Here is a 22286-nt window from a genome sequence, read left to right on the forward strand (position 1 = left end):
CAAACCCCTCAGATTGTTTTTCAGAGTCCATAGTCTCTCATGATTCATCTCCCCTTCCAATTTACCCCAACCCCCTTCTCTCTAACTCCCCATGTCCTCCATGCTTTTTGTTATGCTCCACAAATAAGTGAAACCATATGATAATGGACTCTCTCTGCTTGACTTATTTCACTCAGCATAACCTCTTCCAGTCCCGTCCATGTTGATACAAAAGTTGGGTATTCATCCTTTCTGATGGAGGCATAATACTCCATAGTGTATATGGACCACATCTTCCTTATCCATTCGTCTGTTGAAGGGCATCTTGGTTCTTTCCACAGTTTGGCGACCGTGGCCATTGCTGCTAGAAACATTGGGATACAGATGGCCCTTCTTTTCACAACTTCTGTATCTTTGGGGCAAATACCCAGGAGTGCAATGGCAGGGTCATAGGGAAGTTCTATTTTTAATTTCTTGAGGAATCTCCATATTGTTCTCCAAAGAGGCTGCACCAACTTGCATTCCCACCAACAGTGGAAGAGGGTTCCCCTTTCTCCACATCCTCTCCAACATATGTTGTTTCCTGTCTTGCTAATTTTGGCCATTCTAACTGGTGTAAGGTGCTATCTCAATGTAGTTTTAATTTGAATCTCCCTGATGGCTAGTGATGATGAACATTTTTTCATGTGTCTGATAGCCATTTGTATGTCTTTATTGGAGAAGTGTCTGTCCATACCTTCTGCCCATTTTTTGATATGATTGTCTATTTTGTGTGTATTGAATTTGAGGAGTTCATTATAGATCCTGGATATCAACCTTTTGTCTGTACTGTCATTTGCAAATATCTTCTCCCATTCCATGGGTTGCCTCTTTGTTTTGTTGACTGTTTCCTTTGCTGTGCAGAAGCTTTTGATTTTGATGAAGTCCCAAAAGTTCATTTTCGCTTTTGTTTCCTTTGCCTTTGGAGACATATCTTGAAAGAAGTTGCTGAGGCTAATATCGAAGAGATTACTGTCTATGTTCTCCTTTAGGATTCTGATGGATTTCTGTCTCACATTGAGGTCTTTTATCCATTTTGAGCTTATCTTTGTGTACGGTGTAAGAGAATGGTCGAGTTTCATTCTTCTACATATAGCTGCCCAGTTTTCCCAGCACCATTTATTGAAGAGACTCTCTTTTTTCCATGGTATATTTTTTCCTGTTTTGTCAAAGATTATTTGACCATAGAGTTGAGGGTCCATATCTGGGCTCTCTACTCTGTTCCACTGGTCTGTCTATGTGTCTGTTTTTATGCCAGTACCATGCTGTCTTGGTGAACACAGCTTTGTACTAAAGCTTGAAATCAGGTAACGTGATGCCCCCAGTTTTATTTTAGTTTTTCAACATTTCCTTAGCGATTCGGGATCTCTTCTGATTCCATACAAATTTTAGGATTATTTGCTCCAGCTCTTTGAAGAATAATGGTGGAATTTTGATCAGAATAGCATTAAAAGTATAGATTGCTCTAGGCAGTATAGACATTTTAACAATGTTTATTCTTCCAATCCAAGAGCATGGAATGGTCTTCCATCTTTTTGTGTCTTCTTCAATTTCTTTCATGAGTGTTCTGTAGTTCCTCGAGTACAGATACTTTACCTCTTTGGTTAAGTTTATTCCCAGGTATCTTATGGTTCTTGGTGCTATAGTAAATGGAATCGATTCTCTAATTTCCCTTTCTGTATTTTCATTGTTAGTGTATAAGAAAGCCACTGATTTCTGTACATTTACTTTGTATCCTGCCACGTTGCTGAATTGCTGTATGAGTTCTAGTAGTTTCGGGGTGGAATCTTGGGTTTTCTATATAAAGAATCATGTCCTTTGCAAGGAGAGAGAGTTTGCCTTCCTCAATGCCAGTTGGGATACCTTTTATTTCCCTTTGTTGTCTGATTGCTCTTGCTAGGACTTCTAATACTATATTGAACAAGAGTGGTGAGAGTGGGCATCCGTGTCGTGTTCCTGATCTCAATGGGAAGGCTGCAAGCTTTTTCCCATTGAGGATGATATTTGCTGTGGGTCTTTCATAGATAGATTTGATGAAGTTCAGGAATGTTCCCTCTATCCCTATACTTTGAAGCGTTTTAATCAGGAACGGATGCTGGATTTTGTCAAATGCTTTTTCTGCATCAATTGAGAGCACCATGTGGTACTTCTCTCTTCTCTTATTAATTTGTTCTATCACATTGATTGATTTGCGAATGTTGAACCATCCTTGTAGCCCAGGGATGAATCCCACCTGGTCATAGTGGATAATCTTTTTAATGTGCTGTTGGATCCTGTTTGCTAGGATCTTGTTGAGAATCTTAGCATCCATATTCATCAGTGATACTGGTCTGAAATTCTCCTTTTTGGTAGGGTCTTTGCCTGGTTTGGGGATCAGGGTAATGCTGGCTTCATAGAAAGAGTCAGGAAGTTTTCCTTCTTCAGTTTTTTGAAACAGCTTCAGGAGAATAGGTGTTATTTCTTCTTTGAAAGTTTTGTAGAATTCTCTAGGGAATCCATCAGGTCCTGGGCTCTTGTTTTGTGGGAGGTTTTTGATCACCACTTCAATCTCGTTACTAGATATTGGTCTATTCAGGTTGTCGATTTCTTCCTGATTCAATTACGGGAGTTTATAGTTTTCCAGGAATGCATCCATTTCATCTAGGTTGCTTAGCTTATTGGCATATAACTGTTGATAATAACTTCTGATGATTGTTTATACTTCCTTGGTGTTCGTTGTGATCTCTCCATTTTCATTCATAATTTTATGTATTTGAGCTTTCTCTCTTTTCTTTTGGATTAGTGTCACCAGTGGTTTATCGATCTTATTGATTCTTTAAAAAAAACCAGCTTCTAGTTTCATTGATACGTTCTACTGTATCTCTGGTTTCTACCTCATCGATCTCAGCTCTAACATTGATTATTTCCCTTCTTATGTGTGGAGTTGGTTTGATTTGTTGTTGATTCTCCAGTTCTTTAAGGTGTAGAGACAGCTGCTGTGTTCTGGATTTTTCAATTTTTTTGAGGGAGGCTTGGATGGCTATGTATTTCCCCCTAAGAACCACCTTTGCTGTATCCCATAGGTTTTGGATCGAAGTGTCTTCATTGCCATTGGTTTCCATGAATTGTTTCAGTTCTTCCTTGATCTCCTGGTTGATCCAAGCATTCTTAAGCAAGGTGGTCTTTAGCTTCCAGGTGTTTGAGTTCCTTCGGAACTCTTCCTTGTGATTGAGCTCCAGTTTCAAAGCATTGTGATCTGAGACTGTGCAGGGAATAATCTCAGTCTTTTGGTATCGGTTGAGTCCTGATTTGTGACCCAGTATGTGGTCTGTTCTGGAGAAAGTTCCATGTGCACTTGAGAAGAATGAGTATTCTGTTGTTTTAGGGTGGAATGTTCTGTATATATCTATGAGGCCCCTCTGGTCCAATGTGTCATTCAACGCTCTTGTTTCTTTATTGATTTTCTGCTTCGATGATCTGTCTGTTTCTGAGAGAGGCGTGTTAAGATCTCCAACGATTAGTGTATTCATATCAGTATGACTCTTTATCTTGATTAACAGTTTTCTTATGTAATTGGCTGCTCCCATATTGGGGGCATAGATATTTACAATTGTTAGATCATTTTGGTGGATAGTCCCTTTAAGAATGATGTAGTGTCCTTCTGGATCTCTGACTACAGTCTTTAGTTTAAAAGCTAATTTGTCTGATATGAGAATCACTACCCCAGCCTTTTTTTGAGGCCCATTGGCATGAAAGATGCTTCTCCATCCCTTCACTTTCAGTCTGGGTGTATCTTTAGGTTCAAAATGGGTCTCTTGTAGACAACATATGGATGGGTCCTGTCGTTTTATCCAGTCTGCAACCCTGTGCCGTTTTATGGGCGCATTTAGGCCATTCACATTGAGGGTGATTATTGATAGATGCGTTTTTATTGACATCATGTTACCTTTGAAGTCTTTCTTTCTGTAGATTGTCTCTATATTTCTGTTCGGTGCTAGTCTTGGGCTTTTTCCTCCTTTAAAGAAGCCCCCTTACTATTTCCTGCAGTGTTGGCTTGGTGGTTGCATAGTCTTTTAAGCCTTGCCGGTCCTGGAAACTCTTTATCTCTCCATCCATTTTGAATGTCAGTCTTGCTGGATAAAGTATTCTTGGCTGCATGTTCTTCTCATTCAGTGCCCTGAATATATCTTGCCACCCCTTTCTGGCTTGCCAGGTCTCTGTGGACAGGTCTGACATTATTCTGATGGGCTTTCCTCTGTACGTAAGGAGCTTCTTTGTCCTAGCTGCTTTCAAGAGGTTCTGCCTACAATTATAGTTCTTCATTCTTACTATTAGGTGTCTCAAGGACTTTCGAGAATCTGTAATCTTGGGGGGAAACCGTTAGGCCTCTAGTACATGAGCGCTGGTTCCATTCACGAGATTTGGAAAATTTTCATGAAGAACTTGTTCCACTATATCTTCTAGACTTCTTTCTTTCTCCTCCCCTTAATATTGCTTTTCTATTCTTTGTTCTATGAACTTATACTCTAATACTCGTTATTTTCTTCCTTTTGCATGCTTTGGTTTGCCCTTTTCCAGTATCTCTCTCTCTTTTTTTTTTTTTTTTTTAAAGATTTCATTTATTTGATAGGAGGAAGAGCTGAGGGAGAGGGACAGACAGACATGCTGAGCAAGGAGCTGGCACCAGATCAGTCCCAGAACCCTGAGACCATGACCTGATCCGAAATCAGGAGTCTGACCCTTAACTGACTAAGCCACACAGGCACCCCTTTCAGTGTCTTAAGATGGATGGTCAGGCTATTGATTTGAAATTTTGCTTTTCAATGTAAGCAATTATAACTATAAATTTTCCTTTTCATCTCTGTATGTCATTTTTGTATTTCTCTTTAGGGATTTTCTAATTTCCGTTATGATTTCTTTTTTGCCCCACAGTGGTGAAATTCTCAGGCTTTTCTGTTAATTTTCATTTTCACTCCATTTTATTGGCAATGAGACTTTCTATAAATTCAGGGCACCTGCATGGCTCAGTTAAGCATCTGCCTTCAGCTCAGGTTATGATCTTGGGCTCCTGGGATCGAGCCCCGCATCAGCCTCCCTGCCTTGGCGGGAAACCCGCTTGTCCTTCTCCCATTCCTCCTGTTTGTATTCCCACTCTTGGCTATCTCTCTCTGTCAAATAAATAAGATCTTAAGAAAAAAAGGCTTTGTATGACTTGAGTCCCTTCAAATTTATTGAGGCTCACATTATAGGCTGGCAGAATGTTCCATGTGTGCTTAAGAAGAATCATATTCTGCTGTTATTGGATAGAGTGTTCCCTGGAGATGTCTGCTGGGTCTTGCTTATATATGTTGGTGTTCTGGACTTCTCTTACCGTGTTGGTCTAATGTTTACTCTATCCATTACTGAGTGTGGAAATTGAAGTCTCCAGCTCTTACTACTGAATTGTCATTTCTCTTGTTACTCTTTTGTCAGCTTCCTGTGTTTTGTTCACTTTGATTAGATATGCTTGTAACAGTTCTAAATTTCTGTATGTTACAGACCCAGCAGCACAACTGTGTATGTGTTGTTTTATACAGTTGCTTTTTAACTAAGAAGAATGCAGAAAAATACGCATCTTAAACTTTTAGAATTATGTAATTATCTTTACCAGTTCTCTTTGGGTTTTTGTGTGTGAATTCTGGTTTATCTGTTTACAGCCCAAAGAGCTTCCTTAGGCATTTTTTGTAAAGCAGTTCTTCAGGCAACAAATTTTGCTTTTATTTATCTGTGAGCGTCTTTATTTTGTTTTCATTTTGGGAGAGGGGGGTAGTTTGTAGACTTATTTTTTTTACAGCAGTTTTAATATTCCCAGCAAAATTGAGCAGAAGGAACAGAGTGTTCCCTTGTACTTCCTGCCCCACTACACGGACATCCCTGACCGGAGTGATGCATTTGTTACAGTTGATGATCCTGCACTGACAAGTCCTATCACACAAAGTCCGTAGTTTACCTTAGGGTTCACTCTTGGTGTTGTACATTCTGTGGGTTTTCACAAACCTTCAATGACATTTATCCACCGTTATTGTATCATAGAGAATAATTTCACTTCCCTCAAACTCTTCTGTGCTTCACCTAGTCATCCCTCTTTCCACACCAACCCAGACAAACCTCCATCTTCTTGCAGTCTTGATGGTGCCGCCTTTTCCAGAATTGTCATACAGTTAGAATCACACACTATGGACCCTTTTCTGTTTTCATTTTTGAAAGATAGCATTGCTGGATATAATCTTCGCTGACATCGCTTTCTTTTGGTACCTTGAATGTTGTCCCACTGCCTTTTTCTTCCATTATGTCTGGTAAGAAGTTAGCTGTTAATCTTACTAGAATTCCCTTGCAACTGAGGAGTTACTTTCCTCTTGCTGCTTCCAGGTTTTCTCTTTACCCTGACTTTTGGTATTTTAACTATAACCTGTATTTTTGGATCTCTGCATTTTTTAAAAACTTTATTTATTTATTTGAGAGAGAGAGAGAGAGACACAGAGAGAGAGCATGAGAGGTGAGGTCAAAGGGAGAAGCAGACTCCCCATGGAGCTGGGAGCGCTATATGGGACTCGATCCCAGGACTCCGGGATCATGACCTGAGCCGAAGGCAGTCATTTAACCAACTGAGCCACCCAGGTGCCCCGGATCTCTGCATTTTTTATCCTAAACTTGGGGGAAGTTTTCAGTCATTTTTACAATATTTTTCTGCATCTTCGTCTCCTTGTGTTCCCCATTGTACAACCGGTGTGCAGATGCATATCTCACATTTCTTTGGCTCTGTTTCCTTTCTTTATTCTATTTTCTCTTTTTGTATTACATAATTTCCATCTTTTTTTTTTTTTTTTTCTTTTCAGGTTGGTTGATTTTTCTACCAATTCAAATCTGTTGAGTACCGATAATTAACAAACTTTTCCTCTTAGGGGCCCCTGGGTGGTTCAGTGTAGCTGAGTGACTCTTGATATTGGCTTAGGTCATGACGTCAGGGTCAGTAAGCTCCAACTCCATGTCAGCTCTGCACTGGGCATGGAGCCTGTTTAAAATTCTCTCTCTCCTCCTCCCTCTGCCCCAGACCCACATCCTCTTTTTCTTTTTTTAATTCTTTCAGTCTTTGTACATTTCAACTCCAGAGTTTCCATTTGGTTCTTTTTGCATCTAGTTCGATAATGATATTCTTTACGGTGATACTGTCTTCATACTTTACTTCTATAAGCATGGTATTCTTATCTGAAGTCTTTGTTGGCTGTACCTGGTATCTCTCTTTTCCCAAGCAGTTTAAACCACTAGCCTGTTTTCCCTGGTGTCTAGGCCACTTGTTCCTGTGTGTTTTCATGACTTGTGATTTTTTTGAAAACTGGACATGGTGGGTTATAAATTGCAGCAGGTTCATATATTGGTTTGTCTTCCCCGTCTCTGGGATTTACTTTTGTTGTTACTTGCTTGGTGGTTTGTTTTGTGACTTGGCTAAACTATTTTAGTGAAATCCATTACCCCTACTCTCTGAAGACTTCCAGGGGCTTCTCGGTGGGCACAGTCTTGAGCAAGTCCTGGAAAAAAAGGGGGGTTTCATAAGGCTCTCCTTGACTCTCCTTCTCTGGTTCTCTAAGCTGCTACCTTTATTTGGTGTTACACCTAGCCTGTTGGAATCAACGGATACTGGTTAGCCACTCCCTTGTTTTTGTTTTGTTTTGGTTTTACAACATCTGGTGCCTCAGTTGCTTAGCAGTCTGATCCAATTAAATTTGGGTAGGGGTGGAACTCTACCTTTCCTTTTGAAATACGTATTTTTTAGATTAAGAATCTGAGTTGACAGATTTTTCCTTCAGTGCTTTTAATATGTTTCCTTTGTCTCCTGGCGCCCATGCTTGTGGCTCTGTCTGTAATGCCTTCACCTCCTACCCTCTACTCTCTGGCTAGTTGGTGTTACCCTCTTTCTTGGTGTGGTGGTGGTGGTGGTGGTGGTTTTTTGTTTTTTTGTCTTTTTTTAGGTTTGATTGTGACGTCCATTGGTATGGTTTATGCTGAACACCTGCTTTCCTTCCAAGAATCTGGAATTTTGATCCATGCCCCTGTGGCCAGCCCCTAATAAAAAGATTCTGGGCAGGAAGTCCTTAATGAGCTTCTCTGGTAGACAGCATTTTGCATGTGTTGTGACAACTTATTGCTGGAGGAATGAATCGCAGCCGGTGTGATTCCCCTGGGAGAGGACCCTTGCAAGCCTGTGCTCAGTTTCCCTCAGACTTTCCCCCACATGCTTTTCCCTTTGCTCATTTTGCTTAGTGTCCTTTCGCTGTGTTAAATCATAGCCATGAGTGAGACCGCATGCTGAGTCCTCTGACTTCTAGTGAATTCTCAAACCTGGAGGTGGACTTGGGTGTCCCCGACACACAGTTGTTTTCCTCTAGCCTGTTGTAGCTCAGGAATCCACCTGTGATTTGAGAGGGTTTATAATATTGTTTTGGAGGACTCCCCCTTCTGTGGGGCCTTCCTGTCTGTGATCGCCACAGATTTCTAGTGCTCTGTTGTCTCCTGACTCTGCCTTCTGACTCCCAAAGCCTGGAAGACTGCACTTTCTGCATGAGTCCTACCAGCAGCAGACTGGGGAGTGTAAAAGCCTTTGGGTTCCGTTGTTTAAAGAATCCATTCCCCCAGCCCCCATTTTCTAACAGCTTTTGGTTTCTTTACAGTGTTGTCAAATATTTATGTTTATATTACTCCTTGCAGTGGAGCTGCCTGTGCTTTTAATAGTTAACAAACATTCTTAGTAATTCAGGCAACTTTTTCCAGTTCTTTATAGTACACACAGCTCTCAAATAGCTGGTGAAACCCATATCTTCCTCGTATGAAGAGCTGTTACTTTTCAAAGAACTGCTAGAATTCTTTGATAAAAGCAGGGTTTTTTATTCATTTTTTCCATAGTGATGCTCTGTTGTTCCAAATTTTCCAGTCATTGGTCTAAGACCCAAACCTGAGAAAACTTTCAGCATTTCTTGTGGTTTTAAAGTTATCCTGGCAGCCTGCTCCCACTGTTCTGGCTGGGAGGAATCATAGCAAGTATTAGCAAGCAGCATCTCGCTGACAAGGTTATCGATGATGATACAATGTGCCAAGCTTTTCCTACTGTGAGTATTTTGCAACTTTGGTCTTTTCTTATAAGCTGATACATTTCATGCCTTGCCCTGATATAATTTCTAGGCTGTTTGGTATTTAATGTAGCAATAGCAGATTTACTCTTTCTTCCTACTTATCTTCAGCTCTTTAACCAGTTTGGGCTTCTCTGTGGGTTTTTGTTCCTGTGTCAGGGAACCTTTGTCCATCCTTTTCTGGCTCCTGCAACTCTATAGCACATTTCAGCACATGCCTGGGACCACAGATACCAGGATGTGCTCTGAGGTAGGTGAAGTGAATTAGGTCTTTGGAATGATCTTTTGATTAATTTCACTGCTTTGCAAACCACCAGAGGACACTGTAATGTTAAGGAAAGCCTTGTTTTATTTGTGTAACATCTTGGCTATTTAGATTGAGTTTTAGAAGGAAATCCTAACAAAAAGAATTTTGGTCAGTTTACTGTACCACAGGTAGTCAAAGCTATTGTGATTCAGATTTGCCAGAATTTCACTGCACTTGTGATTGTGGGTAACATAGCAAAACAATCTAGGTAATTTGCGTAAGATTTCCGTGCTGTTCTTTTCTTCATTTTGTCCTGGGCTTTTAAGGGTCTTGTAGAACTTGTCTGCGGTTCTATACTTCTGTGTTAAGTTTGTTTCCTATAAAATTCATTGCATTGCAATTCTGTAACTAGAGGTGGATACCTGAGCATATAGTTTGAAAAGAGGTTCACTGAGACAAGTTTTCAGAAACAGCTATGTTAGCAGGGAGAGAAAGAACCTAAGAGGAAGGGACTGAAAACCTGAAGAAAATTTATTTATGTTTTTCTCTTGTGATCAAGGTTTTCCTCCCTCAATCCCATAAAAGCGCTCTGGAAGTAATTTTAGGCTTAATAGTATGGTCAAATATTTTTAAATCTGGGTGATGATGCCTTTTTGTGGGAGACTAACTTATGTTAGCCACTCAGACTTAGAATCAATAGGACTTTTCCTTTAAGCTTTCAAAGGGGGGAAGAAGGACATGTGTCCTTGAATGGTGGGGAGAGGGTGTCATGTACCCAGTTTAGTCTGAGTTGGTATTAGAAGACTGTAGTCATTGACCTAAACCTCCCAACCCTGCATCTAGTGCCTGGAGTGACTCTTGTAGACCTGCCACTTAAAAGTCATGGTTGCTGTATGTGTCTTGTATGTGTCTTGCCAGTTTGCAAAACCATATTCCCCCTGAGAATTAGTAGGACAGCAGTCTGCAACTTGAATGTCCGTCCTATTTAATTCAAAGAATGGTTTTTACCCTTTTAAATAGTTGGGAAAAATCAAAAGCTTAATATTTCATGAGACCAGTAAATTATAAAACATAATTTTAGTGTCCATAAATAGAACTGTTTTGCTTTTAATGTCTCCTCCTTAACATGTTGTTTGTGGCTGTTTTTGTGCTACACTGACAAAAATTCAGTGGTTGGGAGCCCATATGGCCTATGTGCCCCTTTACCTAAAGTTTGCGAACCCCAGTTCCCTGTTACTGGCTACCTTCGGTGTCTACACGAAGTCTGACCACTCCGTATACATAAGACATCGAAGCTAGCCTACCCTAGCCGCTGAGAGAGGGGCAGGCCTGCTGGGGGCTGGCAAGGGAAGGCTCCCAGGGGTTACAGCCCTAGAGAGGAAACACCAGTGAAAGGACAAGAGGAGCAGGAATGTCACCCTCCCTTACTAGCTCTCTCTCCAGCTTTAAGAAAATGGAGGAAAGGAAAATTGGGTGCTCTGGTGTAGTATGGTTTAGTTGACCCTTGAACAACATGGGTTTGAACTACACACATTCTCCTATCCACAGATTTTTTTTCTGATAATTACTACACAGTACTATGAATGTATTTTCTCATACTTAAAACTTTCTTAGTAACATTTTAATATTTTCTCCAGCTTCCTTTATTGTAAGAATACAGTATATAATACCTATACAAAATATGTGTTAATTGTGGATGTTATTGGTAAGGCTTCCAGTCAACAGGATATCCCTAGCTGTCCTGGGGGGAGTCAAAACTATATGCAGATTTTTTTACTGCCTTGGAGGTGGGGGTTGGGGTCCCTGACTCCCGTGTTGTTCAGCTGTACTTCATGCTTCTGGAACGGAAATGGAGTTAGAAAGAAAATGAGTATTAAAATGTAGTTTCCTCTTAGGAGAGTATCTCTTTACCCCTTGTCTTTAAAACTTTTAAACTGTTTCTGCTGTGAAATTGATTCAGGTGGAATTTTCCAGAAATACATCTTTTACTTACATTGAAATACTTAAGCCCTTATGTAAAACTTTTCAAAGCAAAGGAGCAGGGGAAAAAAAAATCACTTTCAGAGCTTGCCGTGCTATATTCTGGACTGTGTGGACTTACATATGCAGGTCCAACATTAGTTATTAAGTAATAATCTACAGAGATTATTAGTTATCTCTGTAAAGATCTGTTAGGCATGAAATCTGCCACCTGCTGAAACAAGTCCTTTCTTTACCCTTAATCCTTTTTGCACGGAAGCAATAATGTGTATTAATTTTAAACTTTTCTATAGTTAAGGGCTTTAATTCCCCATGTCCCAGGTAGAAATATTGGAAAGTTTTTGATAAGGGTAGATTTTGAGAGTAGGGGAAATGATGAGGTAAATTGTTCTCCTGTTCTCCAAAAGTGTCTATTGTCGTACCCTAAATTAGCCTCTGTTATTTTGGAATGTTGGAGAACCAGGTATACCATTATGTCATCTGACCTGACCTGTGGCTTTGCCAGATATTTATTGATGTTCTTGGTAATTGATGGGCGTAGACATTGCATCCTTAATTAAAGAGCTGCTCTGTGGCTGTAGGCCTCTCCCTACAAGGTACAGAGATGCATGCTGCTGCCGGGGAAGCAGTGGTTTTTATGTTAACAACTATAGAGAGGTTCCAGCAGATTCTGAGTATTTCCCCATAACATGGGGATATTATGTCAAATAGATTTTGTTCACCTGAATCATCAAAGATCTCCCGTTTACACTTAATGTGAAGGGAGCAGAATTTGTCACAGTAATAACTATCTTCAGTGGCAAATTCATAAACCAGTGTGAATTCATAAATGAGGTATGGGATGTATTGATCATCACATTGAAAGATTAGCCGCATCTCCCTTTGAAGATGTTAGTGTAATATAGTTCAAACCAATATTCAGAGGTCAGTAGCTGATCATTCCAGACCATTTTGTTACTGATCCAGCATCACGTGCTCTATGCACCTCTCTCACTTGTAACCGAGTGCTTCTCAGTGATACTCTCAGTACTGACCGTTTCTTCCATGAGCCGGTTCCGCACGTCGGGAGGCTCCGAGCCCTGTGCAGCTAGCTGTGTTTACAGCCAAGCTGTGCTGGAGGACGGCCTGGCCTGGGTACCCTGAGGATGACCAGGTGGAAGGCTACAGATGATTAAGTCCTGTTCCAGCTGTAACTGAAAACCAACTCAGGTGGTCAGGGTCTGAGGTAAAAATAAGAACAGAGCCCCCTTTGAATCACAGAAAAATGGGCTACCTAGTATACGTCCATGTATTCTGGGCATAAAATTTTAGCATCTTGTCTGACTTAATTTCAAGGAAATTGCTAAAATCCCCAGTGTCCCGTTCCTGTGCTCTTTTCAGATGATTCGGCTTAGGAAAGAGATGGTCATTTTCCTTTTCTGTTGTGGTTTTTATTATTTCTGATGCTTCCTTATGAAACTTGCCCCCCCCCCTTTTTTCCAGATAATACGTTGACACCTCTTTCTTTTCTGTTTATAAACAGGTTGAAAGGATCGTTGACAAAAGGAAAAACAAAAAAGGGAAGATAGAATACCTGGTTCGGTGGAAAGGCTATGACAGTGAGGACGACACTTGGGAACCAGAGCAGCACCTTGTCAACTGTGAGGAATACATTCATGATTTTAACAGACGCCACACCGAAAAGCAGAAAGAAAGCACACTAACCAGAACAAATAGGACCTCTCCGAACAATGCCAGGAAACAGATCTCCAGATCCACCAACAGCAACTTTTCTAAGACCTCTCCTAAGTCACTAGTGATTGGCAAAGACCACGAGTCCAAAAACAGTCCATTATTTGGTGCCAGCCAGAAGTTCAGGAAAAACACAGCTCCATCTCTCTCAAACCGGAAGAATATGGACCTAGCAAAATCAGGTATAAAGATACTTGTGCCTAAGAGCCCCATTAAGAGCAGGACCGCAGTGGACGGCTTTCAGAATGAGAGCCCTGAGAAACTGGACCCCGTCGAACAGGGTCAGGAGGACACAGTAGCCCCAGAAGTGGCAGCCGAAAAGCCAGTCGGAGCCTTATTGGGCCCTGGTGCAGAGCGAGCTAGAATGGGGAGCAGGCCCCGAATACACCCATTAGTGCCTCAGGTGTCTGGCCCCGTGACTGCAGCCATGGCCACGGGATTAGCTGTTAACGGAAAAGGTGAGTGTCCAGGTGAGCTGCTCAGCGGGCAGCATCCCTGTCGATGGCCACGGGCTATTTCCCAGCATGCTGTTGATGTTCTCAAGTTGTGTAGGCACCCTTCTGTACATGTTGGTCTTGCTCTGGAGGGCAGGCTGATGCAAGTGTGGGGAGTCTGTGGACCAGCACCTCTGAGAGCTGGTGCAGCCTCTCTCTTTACTTGAAGCCTTTGGCATTTCTCTCTTCAGTCACCGCTAGCTGTCTCTGTTTAACTTGTATCCACAAACTGTCCCACCACACCAACTTGCTTAAGCAGTGTCTCCTCACTCGAAATCTGCTATGCTTGGTATGTTCCTTTATGGCAAGTTTCTCTGTGAACCTTTATACATCCAAGATGCTGAGTCTCACGTTAAGGGTTCATCTGAATTTTCTAAAGGTGACCTGTATTGATTAGAAGTCACGAGCCTTATTTTGCTGACACGTTTAGATAACCAGAAATGCCTTTCGAGGGAAGGTACCAGTCATGTAACAGAACCTACAGGACTTGTATTTGTTTGTCTGTAATCATCAACTGTTCAGATCCCACTGTCCCTTTTTCAGAGTAGGAGTCTACTCAGCAGAGGTGGTGGTTTCTGTTGGGTTTCTGCTCCTGCTCCTGGGTTCTGCAGCTTGCCTGACTGTACCGTGGCCGCCCAGCTGCTAAGATTGCACAGCTGGGGTTAGCACACACCGCTCCCTTCCCCAGCTGTCCTCATGCCTCGGCTAGCCACCAATGTTTACAGAATTCTGTTACAGGTTTCTCGGATGTGAGCCCCACTAGCTTCCCCTCACCTTGGGCCCTGGTCATTTCTTACCTGCCATAGCTTTCTCACTGGTCTCCCTTCTTCCTGCCTGTTGATGGCTTCTGTCCATCTTCTGTAGTTCTTGGACGGGGGTGGGATGCCGATGGGTATCCCCATCAGCGGTCTGACCCGACCACCGCCACTCTAGTTAGCAGGCTTGCTCCTGAGTCTCTGCTTGGCTCTCACCCCATCTCTGCTCCCTCGCTCTCTGCCAAGCGCATAAAGCCTTCCCTGCCCCTCAGGGTCCCCCGGAACTCCCACTCTGCCTTCTGCTTCAGGAACCCCCGTCCCTGCGTCCTCTGTTTCAGGATTGTAACTGCGCCTTATCTGTGTGTCTCCGCCAACTCCCTCTTAGTAGAGTCAAATGCAACAAAGGGAAATGATGTCAGTTTGGAGGGGGAGCCCTTCCCTTAAGGAGAACTGTTCACCCGAGACACTGCCCTGACCATCTTGCTCTGGCACATCAATGAGTTTTGGCTTAGATCTTGTAGCAACAATGAGGGAGGGATCTAAACTGAAATCTGGGTTTCCCTTGAGACAGTAAGTTGCAGTCTGGCTAGTGTTGTTCAGATAACACGCTTTACCCAAATGCCGCTTTTCTTCCTTGCTCTAAAAGTTTCGCCCTCACCTGGAGCTTGTATCATCTTGTTTACTGAGTTCACTTCCTGAGTGGTTGGCCTGCTCAGAGATAGAGTTTTCTTTCACATCCCTGTCAATGAAGGATCGTAGAGGCTCGGAGGCGGAAGAGACTCTGTTAGCCATCTGAGTGCATGCTCTGTGCCGCAGCGAGGGAAGTGGAGTCCACAAAGACTGGTGCTCAGAGAGAACTGAAGGCAGAGGTGAATCAGAACACGTTTCTTACATCCTCCTCCCGGTTCTGGCCTTTGCTTGCTGCCTCCGTACACGAGGAGCATCTCCTTCTCTGTTGATGACTCAGGACCCGGTGCTCTGCTGGGCTGCTGGGCTCTGTGCAGCGGATAAGGGCAGGGCAGCTGCTCACTGGGGCCAAACCCAGCGCACGGCCTGTTTCTGTGCAGCCTGCAAGCTAAGAATGGTTTTGACACTTTCTAATGTTTGAAAAAACTCAAGAGCAATCCTATGTAATCTATGTAATGACATGTTGAAAATATATAAGAAATCAACTTTCTGTATCTGTGAAGTTTTTTAGAGTTGAGTTTTGTTTTCTTTTCCTTTTTTTTAGAGAGAGGAGAGAGAGAGACTGTTTTTTGTTTTTGGAGAGAGAGAGAGAGACGGGGAAGGGGCAGATGGAGAGAGAGAATCTTAGCCCAGAGTGGAGCCCGATCGGGCTCCATCCCACAGCCCTGAGATCATGACCTGAGCCAAAATCAGGAGTCAGAGGCTTCACCAACTGAGCCACCCAGGAGCCCCTCCATAAGTAAAGTTTCATTGAAGTACAGCCACATTCTCATTCATTGACTTACGGTCTGTCACTGCTTTCTAGTTACAAGACAGAGTTGAATCATTATGAAAGAGACTGTATAGCCTGCAAAGCTGAAAAAATTGGCAGTCTGGCCCTTTACAGAAAGGGTTTGCTAATCCTTGCTCTAGGAAGTCGTAGTCCCAGGGCAGTATTTTAGGAAAATAAGGAAACACAAAAGGCTTCAGAAGATCTGTGGTTCCCCTTTGTCCACAAACGTTGTGTGTACATACACTGTTAAGGGTGGTGTGGGGGCATGATTTTCAAAATTTTTTGACCCCAGAGTTTCCACATTTTGTCTTCACCACAGCTATGCAGGCTTGGTTGCCCTCAGCAGAGCTTCCAGCTTTGTTATAAAAGGAGAATAATGCCTTTGATTTAAATAAGGAGTTAGTGATTTCCTTTTTTATTATTCTCCCCATTTTGAAAAAAATTTTTAATGTCCATAAAGGTGGCTTTGGTTAAAACCACCAGGAACATGTAAGCAAAAAATCTTGAATTATTTCATCTTGTTCTGTAGAGTTAGATTGATTGATTGGGATGAGAGTAACACTGTATTGGCAAGGCCCTCGTGACCTCCTTCCTCTCCTGGCCCTGCTATTGAGACTACTCTTATCTGCTTCGATGAGAAAACCAGAAGCCCCTCAGGAAGGTCTTTAGGACAACGGTAAGTGACATGGCCATGATCTAAGTCAGGCTTGCAGATTAAAAGGGAAAAGGACCATCTCTTCCCTCTGGACCTCCCCTTGGAGTGTCCTTTCTGAATGAAATATGATGGCAAAAGCCAGTGGTGTCTTAGACAGCATGGCCACCTATAGGCAAATGCTTAGGTGGATTAATGCCTTTGCTTTTCCTCACCCTTGTCCTTTGTAGAAAGATGCTTTGTTCTCTCCTTGGGAAAGTAAGCTTCAAGAAGGGACTTTGTTTCTCCAAGGCTAAATCCACTGTTCTGGGGCAGTGCCTGTGCATAGTAGTGCTCTGCCAGTGTTTGTGGAGGGAATAGTTCCAGTAGAATGGGTGCTCACTGAAGAGAAGGATTGGAGTTCTTTGTAGCCCTGTGGCTGGGTCACACTCGGTGTGAGGGGGAAAACGATATTGAAATGGCAAGGTACGGAGACCAGAAGTACAGGAACATTCAAGAAAACCTATTACTAGCCTAGCCCTTGGGGTGTTTCTTTCCTAAGAGAACAGTACTGAAGCTGTGTCAGGCTGTTGGTCCACACTCATAATTTCTTAAAGTAGTTATTTGTTTTTACTTTCCACATTAATTTTAGAGCTACATAAGAAAACTGATTTGTTTTTTTAAAACTAATTGAACCGATACCCGTGGAGTCACTGGGAAATGAATCATCTTATTCAAAACATTAATCATGTGTGTACGAGGGATACTTTTGAAACCAAACACAACAGATATTTAAATATCTGTTAACCAAGAGAGTAAATGTTTCTGAAGAATTTTAACACACACGGTTGCTTTTATGGGATAACCATATGTATATTTGGTTTATAACTGTTTTAAGTATGAAACAAAGGTTTAAAAGATGACTATATTGTTTCACTCAGAAATAGGAAAAATTTTAAAGTTAGGTGTGACTATCTTCTTTCTACTGTTCTTTGTTAATAAGTTAATGATAGTATTTTCTTGCTCTTTTAATTTAAGCCTAACAAATTAATCCTACAAAAGAAGCAACTGCTTTTCACAACTGGATTGTTGTTACTTTGTTCTTTTATGAATTCAAATATATAAATGCTCAGCGTTTGACCAGTATGACCCTTGAGAAAACAGTTAACACAAAGTGAGGTCTAAACCCCATCAGTGTTACCAGGTGGGGTTGCTGCTGGAGATTAAGCTAAAACCATCATATACAGGGAGAAAGTGAAGAAGTACTTAAACATACCACAAGTCTTCGATCCTGTGAGCATTTCCATCCAAGGAGGCTCCTGGGAGAAATTGTTCGGGAAGATTTGGTTTCTTCTGAGGAGCTGGAGTGTAAATTCCCCTCGGTGAGAATATGAAGCTGACGGTCTCTCTCCCTTCCCTGCTATTATCAGGGAAGCTGGTGTTCCACCCACAGAAGAGGCCTGTGGTCCCCTGGGGCCATGTGTGATTTATGTGCTGAGATTAGAATTTAGCTCCAGGGAAAATTAAGAGATCGGGAGACCACTGGCGGAGGCTGCTCAGCAGGCCCCAACAGGAGAAGTCTACCGGGAAAGAGGGGACAGTTGAAGCTGTCCCTTGCAAGCAGTCTCTTCGAAGGACTTGGCGTTGGGCACAGGCAGACGTTTGTTTACTGGTGCCTCCTGTGAAATGGGTTCCATGCTGGATGGCTTCCGTGTCTTACCTCACTGGGAACAAATCTACCTATACATAGATTACAGAACCTAAAATTGAACCATAGGGGCATCAAGTTTTGAGGCAAGCGGATTGCAACTCCGTGCCCCACAAAGCATTGACTAGAATGCCTCAGGTAGAATGATGGGGTGGTCTAGACAAAACTGTTCCTTCTTCCAGAGGGAGCTCACTGGGCCACAGAACTCTTGTGCTAGCGCATCTAGTGGCGTCTTAGGCACAGAGCTCTTGGAGAAGAGGCGCTCGTCTAGCAGCAGCAGTCCATGAGCGTGAGGAGTTAGTCACCTCCAGGAGTCTTGGAGGACATACCAACCACAGTCATTTCATTTTAAAAGTTAAAAATGTGCTTCTCTTTGCCGCTGATGTAGAGCCAAGGCCTTTTAAGAAAGAGGTACTTTGCTTTGCCGTTTGCTTGCTGAGTCAAGCCCTTTCCTTAGGGTGTGGGTCCATTGGTTAGAGTGGCGGGGTGTGGGAAGTGCTTCTGTACCACACCGTCTGCCGTTGCTGCTGCACCTCTCACTGAAGTGGAGCAGAAACTTGGATTCTTACAAGTCCAAGTGCACAGGCCTGGGATGTTTTTTTCATTTTTCTCATTTTCTCACTTGTATCTGATTTGACAATTATTTTCACTTAGAGACTTTCCAGAGCGTTAGACATCATTTCCCTTGAGGCCTCAGCTCACCTTTTGTAATCGTATCTCCGATCTTATGTAAAAATGGATTAAATATGATAACAAGTTCAGCGGGCCTAAGAAGTTTAGAGGAAAAAAGCCAGCCGGCTCCTGACCAGGGCACATCCCAACAGGAGGGCACACCAGCCTCTGGGGTTCAAGGTTTGAGGGCATTGTTGAAGGGTGATCAGGACCTGGGGAAGTGGTGACCCAGCGAACCTACTTCAGAACCTTGACTGTTTAGTTTTCTCTTTTCGTTTCCACTCTCTTGAGTATTTTTTCCATTACCAGTGATTCTCCGAGCATGGTGTCCAGAGGAGCCGCCACAGGAACTCTGGGGGGCCTATTAGAAATGCAGGTCCCCGGGCCCCCTATGCCTCCTAGATTGGAATGTCTGCCGAGCTCAGCAGCCTGTTTCACAAGCCTTCCCAGGGCCTGTGGTGCTCGCCAAAGTGTCGCAACGACCCCCTGTTGCCATGCTTTATTTTAAATTTGGTTCTAGAGCAAGGTGGGAAATAAATAAAAACACTGCTAAATACTATTTATAGTATATTTTAGATTTTTATGGTGCTCCTATTGTCTTGTAAGGTTGCTTATTAGCCTTAGGATATCTTGATTTAAACCTGTCTTCAGGCTTTTGTAATTTGGTTTAATATTTATAATTAGAAATTTTAAATGACAGGAAAACATTATAAATTAATTAAAGCATCTCAGAGAAAAAAAAGAAAAATAGAAGCACCCCCCAAGCTCCACCTCCTCTTCCTCTCCAGAGAGAAATAACAGCTGTTAATAGTTCTTTCCTTCCAGAAATTTTATAAACATGCCTGTCTTTTAAACACATCAGTGAGCTCATACTTGTCATATGGTTCTCCAACTTAGGCTCTTATTTTTAATTTTGACATATCTTGGATATAGTTTCATATCCACACTAATAGCCCTACATCGTTCCTGTAAAATTCTGTGGCTGTTCATTGTTTGAGTACGTATCATAGAGCTACCTGCTCCCCGGTGATTGCACGTACCTCTCAACAGGGGGCACTTTGGCATTTGGGGCTGGACGGGTACTGGCTGAGCATCCCCAGCCCTGCCCTTAGGATGCTAGCAGTGGCCTCAGGCATGACAGATCGCCGTTTCTGTTAGACCCACCTGCCAGCACAGGGCCTGTGTCTGGGTGCATCCATTATGGGAGAACCTCAGCTGTAGACATTAGAGTTTTTCCGACACAGATGAGTACATTTTATCGGTGTTGCAACAGCAGAAATGTTAATGTACCTGAGTAATCCATAAATATAAAAACGGTGAATTTATGCAAGTAACTTAGAAGTACATTGAGCAAAATAGGCAAGTTTACTGTTACCTCCTCCCTTAAGAATACCTTTCCCTTCCGCAGAGGGAACGTTGTAGTTTGAAGGTGTCCTTTCAGACCTTGTGCATATTTACACTCTGATACGGAATCCTACTATGTACATGGTTCTGGTATCTTCCCCTTTTCTTTAACATGTCACGGAGAGCTTTCTATTTTAAGACACAGATCTCTACCTCCCTTCTTTTGAAGTTTTAAACTTGATTTTTGTCTTTTTGGATGCGAGTTCGTATTTATGAAGAAGTTGCGAAGCCGCTACAAGAGGAGCCCATAGGCTTCCCCCCAGGCCCACCACTTGTTTACATTCGGCCTCACTGCCTTCCCCTCCTCCAGGCTTGTGTCTGTGCCCACCTGCTTACATGCCTACGTATTCATACGCGCACCCCCCTCCCCACCTGTGTGAATGCTTGCTGGACCCCTGCCCAACAAGAGTTCAAGGCTATAATAAAGATTTTGCTAGATGTTGCCAAATTGCTCTCTAAACAAGCTGTAAGCATTGTGAGTGCCCATTTACCTATTACTCTTAATCAACTTTTAAATATCTGTCAGATATTTCAAGTAGAAGATGGTATCTCGTTTTAATTTTAAAATGTGAGAGTTCTGGTTCCACAGGTTAGAATTGTTTGCATTTATTTTTCTGTTAATTCCCTTTATAGATTCTCTTGCCTCTTGAGAGGGGGACAGAGTCGTTCCAACTTTTTCAAAACGTGAAGACTCTGAATTTGCGGGTAGTCCTAGCCCAGGGCCCACGCTGATCTCGTGCATTGGGGCTGGGGAGCACGTCCTTCCAACCGGGCATTTCAGAAGAGCTCCCAGACTTTGGTTTTCCCAACACCCGCTCCAGGACAGACGACTTTCATGCCAGGGATTAGGACGAATAGTGCCGTCGAGTCTGTGCCTTAGAGGATTTACAACAGTTTAATGAGAAGCCCTCAGATTAATTTGTATTAATTTTATGGTTCCTGCTCGGGTTTTAATCTACCAAAGTGTATTTTATTAACTTGTGAGTTTTATAATTTTCAAGAAATTTGAGTTCTTTAGGTCATATGTCAGAGAAGAATCTGATTACAGTTCCTCCTCCTCTTGAACTTTACAACTAACTGGCACAAGGGCAGAATAAAAACAAGTCAACAATGCAAGTGAAATTCCTTTTTTGAAAATATTTGCTCTTGTTGGCACCTACTGGTGGGGGATGAATACCTCATTTGTTTTGGGGCATCTGGGCAGCTCAGTCTGTTAAGCATCTGCCTTCATCTCAGGTCATGACTCCAGGGTCCTGGGATCCAGCCCCTGTGCTGGGCTTTCTGCTCAGTGGGGAGCTGCTTCCCTCGTGTCCTCTCCCCCTGCTCAGGCCGTCTCTCGCTAACTTGCTGAATTTCAAATAAATAAAATCTTTAAAAAAAGAACAAAATCCCATTTGTCTTATGCATTCCCATTTTTATTGCTGTTATCCTTAGCAGGGTGCTAGCCTTCTAGACTAGCATCCTGTATTTTAGGAACAAGAGCAGCTATGTACTATACAGTGTATGAGCCGTCCGGTCTTATCCCAAGCTGTTCTGTGGCTTTTGTTCTGACTCCAGTTCCTCTAACATTATTCTTCCTCTTTCAGAGAACACTTATTTTATAGATGAGCCTGGTTGGGGAAGAGCAGAGTTGGTAGAACAGTAGGGTCCTCATGATAACCTGCTTCTGATGTCAGTTGTCTGTGTCACTTTGGGGAAAGGGATTATTTATAAGCCTCATTCCTAGTGTTGCTAGTACTCTGTTAGTCGAGACTCTCTCTCGAGTGAAACTTAACTCAGATTGGCCTCAACAAATAAGCAAACACAAATGCCGTCTGTTGGCTCAGGCGAATCCGTTGCCTGCCCCCTCTCTCCACCTCTGGGCTCTCTTGGCTTTATTTAGGCAAATCTGCCCACAGGGAAGGCAGTGCTGTCTGCAGTTCTAGCTGGCATCCCAGCCCTCACAGCAAACTAGGCAGAAGTGCCAAGAGAGGAGATGAGCTTCTTCCAGACTCTGGTTACCCAAGCAAAACCCAAGGCTGTTAATAGTAGGAGCGGACTGAGCTCT

The 22286-nt window shown here is 42.6% G+C and overlaps 1 protein-coding gene across 2 annotated transcripts in view; it reads left to right on the top strand.

Moving 5' to 3' along the window:
• Positions 1-22286, top strand: part of CDYL (chromodomain Y like) — a 187259-nt gene that overhangs the window by 96596 nt on the left and 68377 nt on the right. The window contains exon 2 of one of the 2 annotated variants that reach the window (XM_059399366.1): positions 12908-13574. In XM_059399366.1, the coding sequence (XP_059255349.1) occupies positions 12908-13574 (667 nt within the window). The remainder of the gene's footprint in view (positions 1-12907; positions 13575-22286) is intronic. The other variant, XM_059399368.1, reaches the window with a different exon arrangement.

Source organism: Mustela nigripes, chromosome 5, assembly GCF_022355385.1.
Source record: "Mustela nigripes isolate SB6536 chromosome 5, MUSNIG.SB6536, whole genome shotgun sequence".
NCBI classification, from domain to species: domain Eukaryota; kingdom Metazoa; phylum Chordata; class Mammalia; order Carnivora; family Mustelidae; genus Mustela; species Mustela nigripes.